Genomic DNA, 14,317 nt, shown 5'->3' with positions numbered 1-14,317 from the left:
TGTCTAAGAAACTGAATTAACATCTCAAGGAACATGGGGACATTTCTGAGGCAAAATGGATTCTTAACTGTCTTACGCAATACTTGTAGTATTAACATTGTCCAACGTTTTATAATATATGATAGATTTACTGGGGACGTGAAGGAGACCGTATTTAAGTAATGATTTGTGTTTATCGTTTTATATTTATTCATTTAGATTTTTTTTAAAGGCATAAAACCGTTAGCATTTCAAGTTGCCGATGATTGGCTCCACCTCTAAAAGGTCGCCTGTAACACGTCATAGCTACGTCATTAGCGTGCGCCGTTTACCTTGACATTCACGGTGCAGTATCCATGCGGAATGTTTTGAAGTTTGCTGTAGTTGTTTTATACGTCACTGTGGTGAGCATGCACGGTTTGGGGTCATTACTAAAGCATTAATATAGGGTTCCAGATATTGCAAGGTTTTTCTAGTTGTCTTAAATGTTTTAAAGAGTGACGTAAACAGATAGCGTTATGTTAGCTCCGGGTTAAGGTTATTTCTGCACCTTGCGCTTTACGATGCTGGATTATAATCTGATTAACACAAATTCCTGACTTTCAGGGTACAGGAATTAAGGATGTCCGTAAAACAAGCCTCTATACATGCTAAATGGATCATCGGGCGAGTTATTGGAACCAAGATGAGGAAGACAGCTAAAGTCCGTGTTACTAGACTGGTCCTGGACCCATATTTACTCAAGGTAAGAAACATCTGTATTCGTTTAGAATGTGGTGAGAAATAAAGTTGAGATTTTGCAGATGACTAGAAGTAACCAGAAATGTATTTATTTATTTTGTAATGAAGCAACGGGTGAAACTTCCTCCAGAAGACTACAGTCAGCTCCAGAATTATTGACACCTTTGGGACAAATATTGGGTAAAAAAAAATAAAATAAATAAAAAATATGATATATCTCTTGTAGTTTAATCTCACTGAAATATGAGAGAAATCTAACTCTCAATTGAAGTTAATTCATTTTAAGACATTTTTGTTTTGTTTTGTTAACATAACCAGATCATGTTATTGCCACCCGTAGAAATTCTTATGATCAAAACGAGTCTGAAGCATGTATTTATTAATTTTTTTTATTCATTTGAGTCTTAAACGGTCATCTGTCCATGATTCCGTTTCAATGGGATGTAAAATGAGTTGATTTTAGAAGCCAATTTCACTTAACACTGAGAAGATCGCGACACGCCTGAAAATCTTCAAATCTACACTTAGACGCCACCTTCGTGCCGAGAAACTGTTTGGAACGAGTGCCAAGAGAAAATTGCTTTTCTTTCATTACCACAATTGTAGACAAGTAGAGTCTGTTGGATGCTACTGGAACTGGGTTCTGTGGTTAAAAAAAAAAAAAAATAGAGCCTTTTGGGATCAAACACTGGGTTTGGGTGTACAAAGAAGGATGGTTATAAAGAAAATAACCTAATCCTCACTGTTAAGTCTGATAGAGGACCGGTGATGTTGTAGACCTGTTTTTATCCTCCAAAAGCCTCAAGAACCTTGTGATGTCTTCATCACCAGACTGCCTCTGCCAAGAAGCTATAATTGGGTCATGTTGGAGCTTCAAGCACTACAGTGATCCAAGACATACATGTAAATCCACACATAAACGGTTCAATGACAACAGGATGAAGGTTTTGGTATAGCCATCTCAATCCCTTGACCTAAACCTCTGTGGTGTGAGCTGAAGAGGAGAATCCACAAGAGAGAACCGAGGATCTGGAGACTCTTGTTTTGTTTTTTGTTTTTTTGTATTTAGGAGTGATTTCAGATTCCTTATAAGGTGTTACAAAAGCCAGTCCTCATATTTTCAGTGTGAGATTAAGTTAATTAACCACGGACATTTTTACCCATCTTTACCAAGGGTGCCAATAATTCTGGAGCTGACTATGCAGCAAAAAAAAAAAAAATCCAAGCAGTTCTTTGATTGATTACTCTCACCACCAAAACTGTCATACTTATTGCAGTCTCTTTGATACAGTCTTAGTATTCATAACATCTTCATGACTTTTCTCCTTCCGAAAAAAAACCCGAAAGTTTTACAACAAAAGGAAGACGTACTTCGCCCACGACGCCTTGGAGCAGTGCACTGTCGGGGACATTGTTTTATTAAAGGCTTTACCGGAGAGGCGGACCAAACACGTCCAGCATGAACTGGCAGAGATCGTGTTTAAAGTCGGGGCAGTGGTCGATCCCCTGACAGGCAAGAAGGTTGCAGGTCCGGAGTATCTGGAGCCTCTCACCGTGTCCACAGAAAACCCAGAGGCGTCTTTAACAGAAAAATTACAACAGCTGAACATTTCTGCAGCTCCTTCATCCCCCAATTCTGCCTCTTAATGTTGTATTATTTTTTTTTTATATTAATGTATGAATATAAACGTGTGTACTTGTTGATTTGTCACGCAGATTAAAAAAATGAGTCGGTTACGTACGTGTGGTAATGTGGGTTAGCGTTTTGAGTTGGTGTTTAATGTATATGATCTGATGAACTTATCAGATAACAGTGGGAAGCTTCCAAAGTGTCATCTATTTTTTTTTTATTTTTTTTTTGGTATGATTAAATAACAGCGCTGGATTGATGTAAAAATATTGCATACACATAATCGTGAAAATCATCTCTTAGGTGTTTATTTTAAAAAATAAGCAGTTACATGTTTCTGTAAGAAAAACAAAACTGTTGTAGTATTTTATAGGCTTGTGTACCATATACAACTACATGACATTACACAGTATCTAGTGACTCTGATTATATTATATTACAGACCTGCTAGTCTTTACACATTTTTCACAGGAGTCCCACAATTTAACTAGTACGAATTATCACTCAGAAATAAGCCAAGAGAGCATTTTTCATCTAAAATGATTCGTGCAGCTGTATTAAGGTCTCCGACACCCAAAAGCCCGCTAACTTCCCCGCATGCCTTTGAATGGACTCGTCAGGCATCCTTGATTTTTGTCCCGAGAAATGGAGAATGTTAATTAATATGAAATAAAATCAATGTACGTTTGACATAGCTAATATTAGCCTTGTATATAGTTAATATCAGTTAGCTATATTCATTAAAGGATGCTGTCAGAATAAATAATGGTCGAAAACAATGTTTTCACCTAAAAAGATCATTTACGCCTACAATGAAGAGTCAAATCTAACGTCTTGCGAGTAATCTTAATGGTGGTGATGATGATTAGAACGTGATTAAACATACAGTTTAAACGTCAGCCATTTGGATGTTGGACAACTGATTTGTATAAGGGTTATACTGAATTTATTTATTTTTACCACACATGGCTGCAGAATCACCTAAACATCCGCCGTCCAGCTGAGTTTATGCAGTTGCCACTGTCAGCAAGCAGTTCCTGACTCCACAGTAATATTATTACACCTTCCATTACTCTCCTTAGACCTGAAATGGAGGAAATTGCTCATTTTCCTGTCCTTTATACATTTTTTTAATGAACTTGGATCACTTGGAAGGTTTTACAATATTAACTCATTTAAATACAGGGGAAATGAACACCTTTTTTTTTTTTTTTTAATATATAAAGCAAAATGTCTTTCAAAAATTTCCATACTTCGTTTATATTAAGTATATATTTTTTTCAGATAGCCTTTAAGAACGCCTGTAACAAAAGAAGAACGTATTGAAATCATTCTCGTGGCTGGATCGGGACGATGTCGCAAGGTCGCGACGGACTTGAACAGGAAACATGGCGAGTACATCACGCACGACACTGTCGCCAAACTTACTAACAGATTCAAAAAGACGAAGTGTTTGGCGGACCGACCGAGAAAAAGTGGACGTCCGCGAACGTCCTCCGATGAAGCCACAACAGACGTGGTGCTAGTAAACATAGTCCAGTATTTATGGAGACTTCTGGGACACCCTGTAGGATATTTTTATATAGTAAATTTGGAGCGGGGAAAATCTATACAGTTAGGTCCATATATATTTGGACACTGACCAGTTTTATTTTGTCTGTTTACCAAAACGTATTCAAGTTACAGTTAAACAATGAATATGGGCTTAAAGTGTAGTCTCTCGTCTTTAATTTAAATGTACTAACATCCACATTAGAGGAAGGGTTTAGGAATTACAGCTCTTTAATATGTAGCCCCCTCTTTTTCAAGGGACCAAAAGTAATCGGACATTTGGCTCAAAAGCTGTTTCATGGACAGGTGTGGGCTATTCCGTTGTTATTTCTTCATCAATTGAGCAGGTAAAGGGTCTGGAGGTGATTCCAGGTGTGGCATTCGCATTTGGACGCAGTCGCTGTAAACCCATAGAATAGGGAGATAACAGGAACACTTAAAAAAAAAAACATTAAAAAAAAACGTATGGAGAAGGCTTGGGCATGTTAAGTAAAATACTGTGGAGGCAGTGTGAAGGCATGGGCATGCATGGCTACCAATGGCACTGGGTCACTAGTGTTTATTGATGATGTGACAAGATAGAAGCAGCCGGATGAATTCTGAAGTGTATAGGAATATATCGTCTGCTCCGATTCAACCAAATTCAGTGAAGTTAATTACACACTTACGCGCTTCACTTTACAGATAGACAATGACCCCAAACATACCGCAAAGGCAACCCAGGAGTTTTTTTAAAGCGAAGAAGTGGAATAGTCTGCAACGACCAAGTCAGTCAACCCTCCCGAGCACGCATTTCACTTGCTAAAGACAAAACTTAAGGCAGAAAGACCCACGAACATACAACAACTGAAGACAGCTGCAGTAAAGGCCTGGCAAAGCATCACAAAGGATGTTTATTTTAATAAACTTAAAATGCCAATAGTATGAAATCAGATAAAAAGCACAGTAGCTTAATTATTTTTTTTCCTTCTGAGAATGACATCACACTACGATACCACATGCCGAACCTCCTTTTGTTCTTTTATTCGAGATCTACCCGAGATAGCGTCTTTCAACCGACACCGTAGCAGTACAGACCCTCAACGTGAGGAATGTTCCACGTCTTATCCTTAGATCACAACACTTATCAATTGCATGAGTGCTCACGTAAGAGGTCACATGACGTATTTCTTTAAAAATCTACAATTCTTGTATTTATTGTTACGAGTCTGAACACATTAAGGCCAAAACAATACCGATGCGTTCTTTATCGACGTGATTGTAATTGTAAAAGAAAAGAAAAGAAAAAAAAAAAAGAGAGAGAAAGACTTAACAGCTGATGCTGCATAAAGCTTCTAATCTAAATGGTCAGATTTATAAACAAGACAAAAATTTATCACGTGGAACAGCATTGACATTTTTGAAAATTTGAAAAATTCCCAATGATATTTTTTTGGTAAAATTAACAATAAAAGTCCATCTTGCACGTCATGTTACTCCATACAGTACATCAAAAGTATGCACTGGATTTCCAACCTGTCCTTCGTCGTAATGCTCCTTCTTCCTGTCTAAATTCCTACTTGACGCGGCGGATTGCCGAGTCGTTATCAGTGACTCGAGTCGGCCGTCGTTTGAATGTGAGACACCTCTAGTACTGGCATTAACAGCTGGAACGCATCCTGGATATACGAAGCACTGTTGGAGGCCTGGGAATAAAAAGTAGAACGAAACCGTAACAGTTTAATTAAATAAATGCACATTCAAGCAATAAAAATAAACACCTTCGTAATGCGTTTATAGATAAATGTTTGAGGCGAGCATCTTGGTTTAGGTTTGCTAGCCCGTTCGGTGTTTGTGTAGCTGGGGAAAAAAAACCCCTGAGATTTTCTACGACACATCCACTTTAATAGGAACGCGTACACCTGCTCGTTCGTGCAATTATCTAACCGCGTGAATTAACAAGGGTACATGTGTTCCTCATAAAGTGGAGGGTGAGTGTCTTTCAAAACATTGTAAAACAACCGACACGTTTTCTGGAACTGAAACGTGTTTCCCTTTTGCGTGTATCTCGACCAAAAATCAAGGTCTGTCGTTTCCAAAAGGAATGGGAGAGATTCTGACTACGGGAACAGGACCGGCGTGGACATTTTGACAGTCATTAGATGATTACAAACTGAATTAAGTGAAGGTTTATGTTCATTTTGTAGGCAGTTATCCGACAAATTGATCGAAACGTGGTCTGGGAATCACACTTTTTCACAATTTGTGAAGGTCTTAGACATCTTTAGGTAGACCGACTGTTGTTATTTCTGTATTTGTTAAATCGGCACCTTATTCGACGCGATACTTGCAGAAAGCGTACGCACGATTTTTACGGAGTAAATAAAAACATGTCCACGTACTTTCGGCGCACATTTTCATGGGTTTCGTAAAGAAATGTACGTTATACGCAGAAAAATCCCTAGATAAAATCGGCATGGTTAAGCCAAAGTTGTCAAACATACTGCAAGCCAGGACCACCCGATAAAGGTTCTTGTGGACCGTCGTTTGAAAAAAATCGCAACTCTCTTATTCCACCAGGGGGCAAAATATAGAAAAAAAACCTCTAAAATATAAATTTTTTAATATAAAATTCATGAAGGAGCTATAAATTTAGCTACTGACAAAATGTGTTAATTATGCAATTCTTCACTAGCAAGCGAAAAACTTGATGCTGTAACCACGTCTCTTTTCAAAGAAAAAGGAAAAAAATAATAATAATAATTTAAAGGTAATACTTATTCACACACACTCAACTTTTATGGGGTTTTTTTTTTTTGGTAGCCTTTAGTGATTTATATATTTATTTATTTATTTTTCAGTATTATCGACTATATTGTGTAGATTCATGACCAATAATCTTTATTAAGTCCATTTCAGTTCAAGGTTGTAAAAGTAGAAAATGTGGTAAAAGGTAGAGAGAGATTGGGGTTGTGAATACGTATGCACTTGCATCTTTTTTACTTTTAGATTTTTTTTATTTGTTAATAATTTTGCAGACTACATTTAGTTTTCCATCTACAGTAATATTATGGACTATATTGTATAGATTCATGAGCAAAATGCATTAGTTTATCCCTCGACTAAAGCGATTTTTTTATTTATTTGTCTAGCCCAGGGGTTCCCAGACTTTTCCAGGGCAAGGCCCCCCAAATGGCATTAACATTTGACTGAGGCCACCCTTTTGCAAGATGTCTTTAAAACACATTAAAAATACAGACTTCTGAATATATCCCCCTTTTTTATTATTAATAATTACATCTTACATCTTTACATTACATTAGGAATTGACTGTGTGTGTGTGTGTGTGTGTGTGTGTGTGTGTGTGTGTGTGTGTGTGTGGTTGTCTGAGAGTGAGAAAGAGAAAACACACATTTATTTATTTCTCACACCAAATTGTTGAGGCCCCCCGGGCGCCCCCTGGCGGCCACCAAAGGAGGCGCAGCCCCCACTTTGAAAACCACTGGTCTATCCCACTGTGTGTAATGTGGCCCGTTATCTAAAATAACTTTAATTCCCAATCGTGAAATGTAATTGGATGAAACAAACCTCCAGGAAAACTCCAGTGATTAACGGATTCAGTACCTCTCCTTTTTCATTTGACTGTGAAGGAAAGAACAAGGATTTCCTTGTATACAATGTTCGTTGAATCAAAATGAAGATTTCTAAGAACATAGGTGCACCGATCTGTTAACTTTAGAGTGCAAATGAATTTATGAACATACGGCGCCCTCAACAAATATCGGCACCCTCGGTAAATATGAGATCAAATCGTTAAACAATAAAGACGATTTTTTCACAGCCTTCTTTGCTCATATTTACCAAGGGTGCCGATATTACTGGAGGGCACTGTGTATACACGGACTAGAGGACGGGACTGTGCTCTCTCTTACCCCAATCGTCGCTAAACAAGCTGTGAATTTTTTCGACAGCATCGATACCTCCTTGCAGAGAACAACTGTGATTCTGAAAGCGGAAGGAAAAAAAAGGGACGTTGTTACTTTAATGACTTTAATTTAATTTTTTTAGAAATTCTCACTCACTGACCTGTGTGTTAAGAGGAAAAACAACTTACTGTGCCAGGACTTTGGCTTGTTCCAGAGCAGTGACCCCCTCAGTGGTGGAGTGAAGAAGCATTTCTGCCACCTTGTGGAACTGCTCAATGGATCTGGCTGTGAGCTCTGCCAAGCTCGTGATAGCAGAGAAGTGAGCATCCTAAAGGGTGGGGAGACAAACAGCACAACCACACAATCGAAAAATAGAGAGAGAGAGAGAGAGAAAAAAAACCCCAACAGTTCACACTGCACATTTTTAAGAAATTTAAATAATAGAGATAAGTCACACCTCAACAGTGCACTTGGTCACCGTGGCCTCCTGCTCGCTGCCCTCTTCTGGCTGCTGCTTTGCTTCAGTTGGGATCTTCATGTCCATAATACGGTCAAATGCATTCTTCCTAGCCTGAATGATTCAAATAAATCCATTTATTTTCTCCAAAATATTTTAAATTAATAATAATAATCTTGATCATTCATAGCTTATTAAAAAAATATATATATATATATCTTACCTTGCCAAGCCTCTCCGCTGTCGTAGATATGTGAAGCTTTTTAAGAGCATCGGTCAGTTCCTTAAGGAAATCTTCACCGGCGTCGACTGAGAGAAAAATATCGCAATTTCTTTTAACTCCATTTACAAAGTAAAAAAAAAAAAACAGACGGCTGACGGAATCATTTGTATAAATTAGGGGTGTAATACAAAGTCACTGTCTGTATCTGTACCCGCATCTTTTTAGTGCTACGAATATTTGTATATTGGATCTGGATATGGAGAGATGTTTTTAAATATTATTTTGATGCCCACGTTATTTTCCTAATGAATTTAGTTGGGTCTGGGTTGTTGTTTTTTGTTTCTCCAAAATTATGAATCAATGAATAAACGAACCAGTAACCTAAACGACCATGTGACCCAGACTAGGCAGTTACTGAGGAAGAAGGAATGAAAGAATAAATTAATGGAGGCTGTAAATACATCACGCGTCCTGATGCGTGCGTCTTGTCTCAACCAGATTTCCTCCAAGCTTTCCAAAAAAAAAAAAAACAACAACCTGTATCTCCTAATCCTATCTATATTCGTACATGTTTAGAACGCATTCTGGTTACATCCCTTCTACAGAACAAAATTTCCACAGTAGTGTTATGTCTGTAGTTAGTGAATCGATTTGTTTACCTTCTGGGTCGTCTACCTCCTCTTCATCGAACTCCATCAGGGAGAAGGACTCCTTGATCTGCTCCAGATCGTCTCTCAGAGCGGTCAGCTCCTCGCCCGATAACGTGGTCAGCACTGATTTCACCTGCAGACATCAACACCGCACCTCAGAAACCAACAAACGCTGATAAAAAAGGTACAGACTGACACTGGAGAGTGTCCATCTATTCATCTTCTATACCGCTTTATCCTTTTCAGGGTCACGGGGAACCTGGAGCCTATCCCAGGGAGCAGGGGGCACGAGGCGGGGTACACCCTGGACAGGGTGCCAATCCATCGCAGGGCAAAATCACATACACACTCACACACCCATTCATACACTACGGACACTTTGGACACGCCAATCAGCCTACCGTGCATGTGTTTGGACTGGGGGAGGAAACCGGAGAACCCGGAGGAAACCCGTGAGCAGGGATGAACACTGTGTTTAAGTGTTAAACGTTTGAACAGGATGATCGGTGTAAATTGTTATTATTTTGATTAAAGATCTTTTTTTCCCCGAAGACAAAATAATAACAATTTACACCAATCGTCCTGTTCAAAAGTTTACACCCCCCTGGCTCTTAATTAGATTATTAGAACGTTGTTTCAACGTCCGATGCAATCAACTTTATTTACTTTCTCATTTCTTTTAAGATCGATGCATCAGAAGCATCTGAAATCTGAAATGCGCCAAGAACGCAAACTGCAGCCCCTCTGAAGAAAACGGATGAAGCTGGTTATCGGTGTTCTAAAGAGCGGGACGCTTTCCCCGTTAACGTACAGGTTCCGTTTTAACGCTAAACTTTTGTAATGATTCGTCACTACCTTCGCTTCACTCTCTCTGGACAGGATCTCCAAGGCTTCTAGATGCGACAGGCCCTGGAACTCATCAAACAACATCCCATAATGAGCCTTCTTCTCTGTTTCTGAGGTGACGTTCTCGGCGGTCTGCCGTTCCTCTCGTTCCTTCGCCTCCCTTAAAACCTTGACAGAGGAGCAGGAGTCACAATTAAGTCACCTTTCCACAATATCAAGGAGTCACGGTTATGAAACTTTCTCGCACAGAGTCTCAACAGTCTCTATAGGCGCCGTAACACACCTGTGACAAGGTGGACGTTCTGTTCATCAGGCCTTTGGTTTTTTTGAAGCCAGGGTCTCCTTCTGCTATCACATCCATCGTCTTCTTACCAATAAACTCCAAAGCGTCCAGTCCACCACTTATTACCGTTTTACTCTGGCCGACAAATAAAGGGGCAGACAAAAAGACCGAGACTTACTTTATTAAGTGCGGAAAGAAGGTGGAAAATACAACGGTACCATAAAGATCAGCGAAATCATGAATCATTTTTAAGCCTTACGTACGTACCGAATACTTAGAAATGAATAAACGCTTACTGTACTCTGCACCACACTGGATAGAGAGGACAGCATTCCCATACTGCTGGAGGACAGCATTCCCATGGCACTTCCCAACACGTTACCGTCTCCTTCTCCTGTGTTTCCTTCACTGGAGCTGGAAGGAGCTGACGTGAGACAAGATTCCCCAACAGGTTACATCAACACAATATCTTCATTATTAAAGAATACTTCGGAGGTTTAGCATAATATCTAGCTACTGCGTTTTAACGTGTGCGATTACTACGAGGGCTCGGCGGTATGATGATTCGATAACATCGCATGTCGGTGTACGCTTTTTCTGAGAAATCGTAGACGTCGACGATCTCGTCGTCGTAGGATATAAAATTTATTATTTTTTTTTATTTTAAGTTAGTACTGCCCTGGCAACACGATACATTAAGAGCCATGGGGGGTGTAAACTTTTGAACAGGATGATCGGCGTGAATTGTTATTATTTTGTTTAAAGATTAATTTTTTTTGCTCATTTAGTACTGCCTTTCAGAAACTACGTGTAAGCGTACATGTCTCCCAGAAGACAAAATAATAACATTTAATTTATTTATGTATTTTCGTGGACGTTATATAAATAATCGGACGGTTGTTTCTAACGCCACACTGCTGTTTTGTCGGCAGTTTGTGAGCGTGATGCATATCGTGTACGTAGAAATGCTTTTAAGGATCCTGATATGATATCTGTGTCATATCACCCACCCCAACTTACTTCTGATAATAATCAGGGACGTCCCAATCCCACTATTTCTACTTCTATTCTCACTATATACTGATATCCGAGCTCTGGCTACTAGCTGGTACCTGATTCAGATTCAGATTCACATTCAGATTCATCATCATGTCACAGTTTACACACTTACTAAGCAAAGTGTAAAAAAAAAAAATAAAAAAAAAAATTACACTGTCACTTTTTAATCTCCGAGTCTTTTTATGCGGTATGTCGTGTTTTAGATCTAATGAATAAGACACTGCCTTTAGAGTTCCGTTATAAGTGAGTTTTAAGTGGCTTTTAGTTCTCCAGTTGGGAAAAGGTGTCGATTTTATTCTGAAAATATCAATAAAGCCGTAACGCGCTAACGGGATACAATACCATCAGCTTCCTCTTCCTTTTCCATTTGGGCAGAGAGCTCCGTAGGACTGGGAATTCCCAAAGACGTCTCTGCCTTCTCGATGACCTGAGACAGTCCTTGGCCTTAAATCAGAGAACAGACAACCTATCGTGTCGTTCTTTGTCCATTAATAAGCTAATTCCGTGTTTTGCAAACAAAATATTTGATTAGGTGTGAGTGTTTGTTCTTGACAGCACAAACGTCAGTAATTATGATGGAACTTGCCTACGGTGGCAACAGTGGCTGTGGCTGTAGAAAGAAGAGACTTCCCCCAGCTTCCCCAGCTCCCCCAACCACCTTGGGATACAGTCGTCTGTGAAGAAGCCTGAACAGAGGTAAATAAATAAATAAATAAGGTTTAGTAATAGGGCTGGACGATGAGATGATATAATATCAATATCGTGATAAAATATGTTTCTGCGAGATATCTTTTAAAAATTTACGCAGTTAATGAATTTCGGTGCAAACTGTCTGGAAGTGGAAAATGCCGTGTTAAAATTCATCCATCCATCCATCTTCTATAGCGCTTATCCAACGGGGTCACGGGGAATCTGGAGCCTGTCCCAGGGAGCATGGGGCACAAGGCGGGGCACATCCTGGACAGGGTGCCAATCCATCGCAGGGCGCAATCACATACGCACTCACACACCCATTCATACACTACGGACACTTTAGACATGCGAATGCAGTCCAATGTGTTTGGACTTGGGGGAGGAAACTGAAGTGCCCGGAGGAAACCCCCACAGCACGGGGAGAACACGCCGACTCCGCACACACAGGGCGGAAATTGTAAAGTGTTCAAATATTCACACGTTTGAGTTTTTTCTCTACTTTTCAGTGTTAAATATTTATTTATTTATCTATCTATATATTTATTTATTATAAAATAAATATGGTATTTTTTTTATATAAAAACCCTGTTGTGCAGACATTAAATAAAGGATCATAGAACAGTTTTTCTGGGGTTTTTTTTTTTTTAATGCAACATTACTGTATCACTGGCAGTTTGTGCTAAACGCACACTATAGAAACTTTCCACAGAATAAATCCCGATTTACCTTCGATGCATTTTCTGCCTCACTGGCTGTCTCCGGACGTTCCTGGACTTCGGGAGGTGGTTTGTTCTCCGGTCTCTTCCTCGTCTTTCGAGTCGGGGTTACGTCAGCTGAGCTGTCACTTTGCGTGTCATGTGAAGAATCACTGTGTGACGCAGGCGGTGGCTCTTTGGGGACGTGGCCTTCCACGTTCTCCTGTAGGTCAGTGGCTGGGTGTTCGTTGTCTGACATCTTATAACATAATTCTATAATGGACAGATAAATGATTATAGAGCTAAAAATCTCAAAAACACACTCATTATCTAGTGAATGGACTACCTGCATTCAGCACTGTGACGCATTTCTGCTTTAAAATAGTGGCTCTTGTGTTTACATTGGTCAGTACAATAAAACAGCAACTTGTCCTTATGGTATGTTTAACTATTTATTCATATATTTATATAAGCGATATAGATATAGATCATAATATCATATAATCCTAAGATATATATATATATATATATATATATATAGGTATTCTTTACCATCATACTTGTTCATGCATGACAAGGCATACAGTTTGAAGAATTTGATAAGTAATTCCAATAAAAAGAAATGTTTAATAAACTATACACGCTATGGATTTGGATGTACGTGGGCATTTAACTAGTAATATCATGCTATTACGCATGTATACACATACTACACATTTGTCTTCAGGATTTGTATAACACTGAATGTCTTCATTGTTGATCACACTAGCACATAGTTAATTGGATGTTATGTCATTATGTTTATTCTAGTCAATGTTAAACCATTGTTTTTATTACTTACAAGGTTATGTCTTCAAGTACATGGACTACCCTTCTGTCAAGTCCAATATCTATCTATCTATCTATATGCCCTGATTATCCAGAAGTCATTAAGTTCACATCTGGGAACAGCTGTATAGGAATAAATCAATAAACAGCTGTGGCCTTCTGCCTGAAAGCTGAACAGTGCAAGACACCACATGACATGATGCTGTAATCAATCAGGCATGTAATGTTCTACTGATTAATGGTCTAGTTACTAAAGACGTCCTGTAAATCCAGTAGAAAATATCTGAATGTTAAAAAAGCTCTCTATTGTACATATAGTGCACTATGTATGTTACAGAATCCATTGTTTTTTTACACCATTTAGGGATTAGGAAGGCTTCTGGAACTCCTATGTGGAGAGGTAATTATCTGTTTACCTGTTACGATAATTATACAAACATAACACTGGCTTAAACAGCAAAGAAATTGAAAAACAAACCTATTAATTGTTGTATGTATCAGAACTCGGGTGATCCTCGAGGCCACGTCACTGGACTTTCTGTCCAACGCCTGAGTCGATTTGTTTTTCCTAGTTGATCTTTTCTTCAGCTATCAACCTAGAAAGTGTGTTAGGAGCTACATGGCGCCATCTGGTGGTTCGGAGAGCTATTACACCAAAATGTTGGGCTGTGCCCAAGCAAGGGGTGTAAAACTAACTTCAGACTTTCACACGATACGATATGATAGGATCTCGGTTCACAAAGCAACGATTCGATATTTGACGATACCACAGAGTCT

At 39.0% G+C, this 14,317-nt stretch overlaps 2 protein-coding genes and 1 long non-coding RNA gene across 3 annotated transcripts; 1 reads left to right on the top strand and 2 right to left on the bottom strand.

The window, feature by feature from the left end:
• Positions 1-266: 266 nt before the first annotated feature.
• mrps17 (mitochondrial ribosomal protein S17) lies at positions 267-2,457 on the top strand. The gene is made up of 3 exons (XM_047161683.1): positions 267-383; positions 586-724; positions 2,068-2,457. Exons 2-3 carry the CDS (start codon positions 602-604, stop codon positions 2,365-2,367), a joined length of 423 nt encoding a protein of 140 aa, XP_047017639.1. The 5' UTR covers positions 267-383; positions 586-601; the 3' UTR covers positions 2,368-2,457.
• Positions 1,035-1,661, bottom strand: LOC128635336 (uncharacterized). Its single transcript, XR_008398297.1, has 2 exons — positions 1,245-1,661; positions 1,035-1,136 (listed from the first exon to the last, which is right to left on the bottom strand). It is a non-coding gene; the product is annotated as an uncharacterized LOC128635336 (long non-coding RNA).
• Positions 2,458-2,642: 185 nt separating the features above from the next.
• fam114a2 (family with sequence similarity 114 member A2) lies at positions 2,643-14,155 on the bottom strand. The gene is made up of 14 exons (XM_017492967.3): positions 14,019-14,155; positions 12,744-12,985; positions 11,911-12,010; positions 11,667-11,768; positions 10,562-10,689; positions 10,266-10,400; positions 9,992-10,150; positions 9,146-9,269; positions 8,487-8,572; positions 8,264-8,377; positions 7,995-8,134; positions 7,813-7,885; positions 7,469-7,522; positions 2,643-5,586 (listed from the first exon to the last, which is right to left on the bottom strand). The coding sequence occupies exons 2-14, from the start codon at positions 12,969-12,971 to the stop codon at positions 5,488-5,490; spliced, it is 1,542 nt and encodes a 513-aa protein (XP_017348456.1). The 5' UTR covers positions 12,972-12,985; positions 14,019-14,155; the 3' UTR covers positions 2,643-5,487.
• Between the last annotated feature and the right edge of the window lie 162 nt (positions 14,156-14,317).

This window comes from Ictalurus punctatus, chromosome 18, assembly GCF_001660625.3.
Source record: "Ictalurus punctatus breed USDA103 chromosome 18, Coco_2.0, whole genome shotgun sequence".
Lineage (NCBI taxonomy): Eukaryota > Metazoa > Chordata > Actinopteri > Siluriformes > Ictaluridae > Ictalurus > Ictalurus punctatus.
The sequence above is the reverse complement of the archived record's forward strand: the minus strand, read 5'-3'. Positions and strand labels throughout refer to the sequence as shown.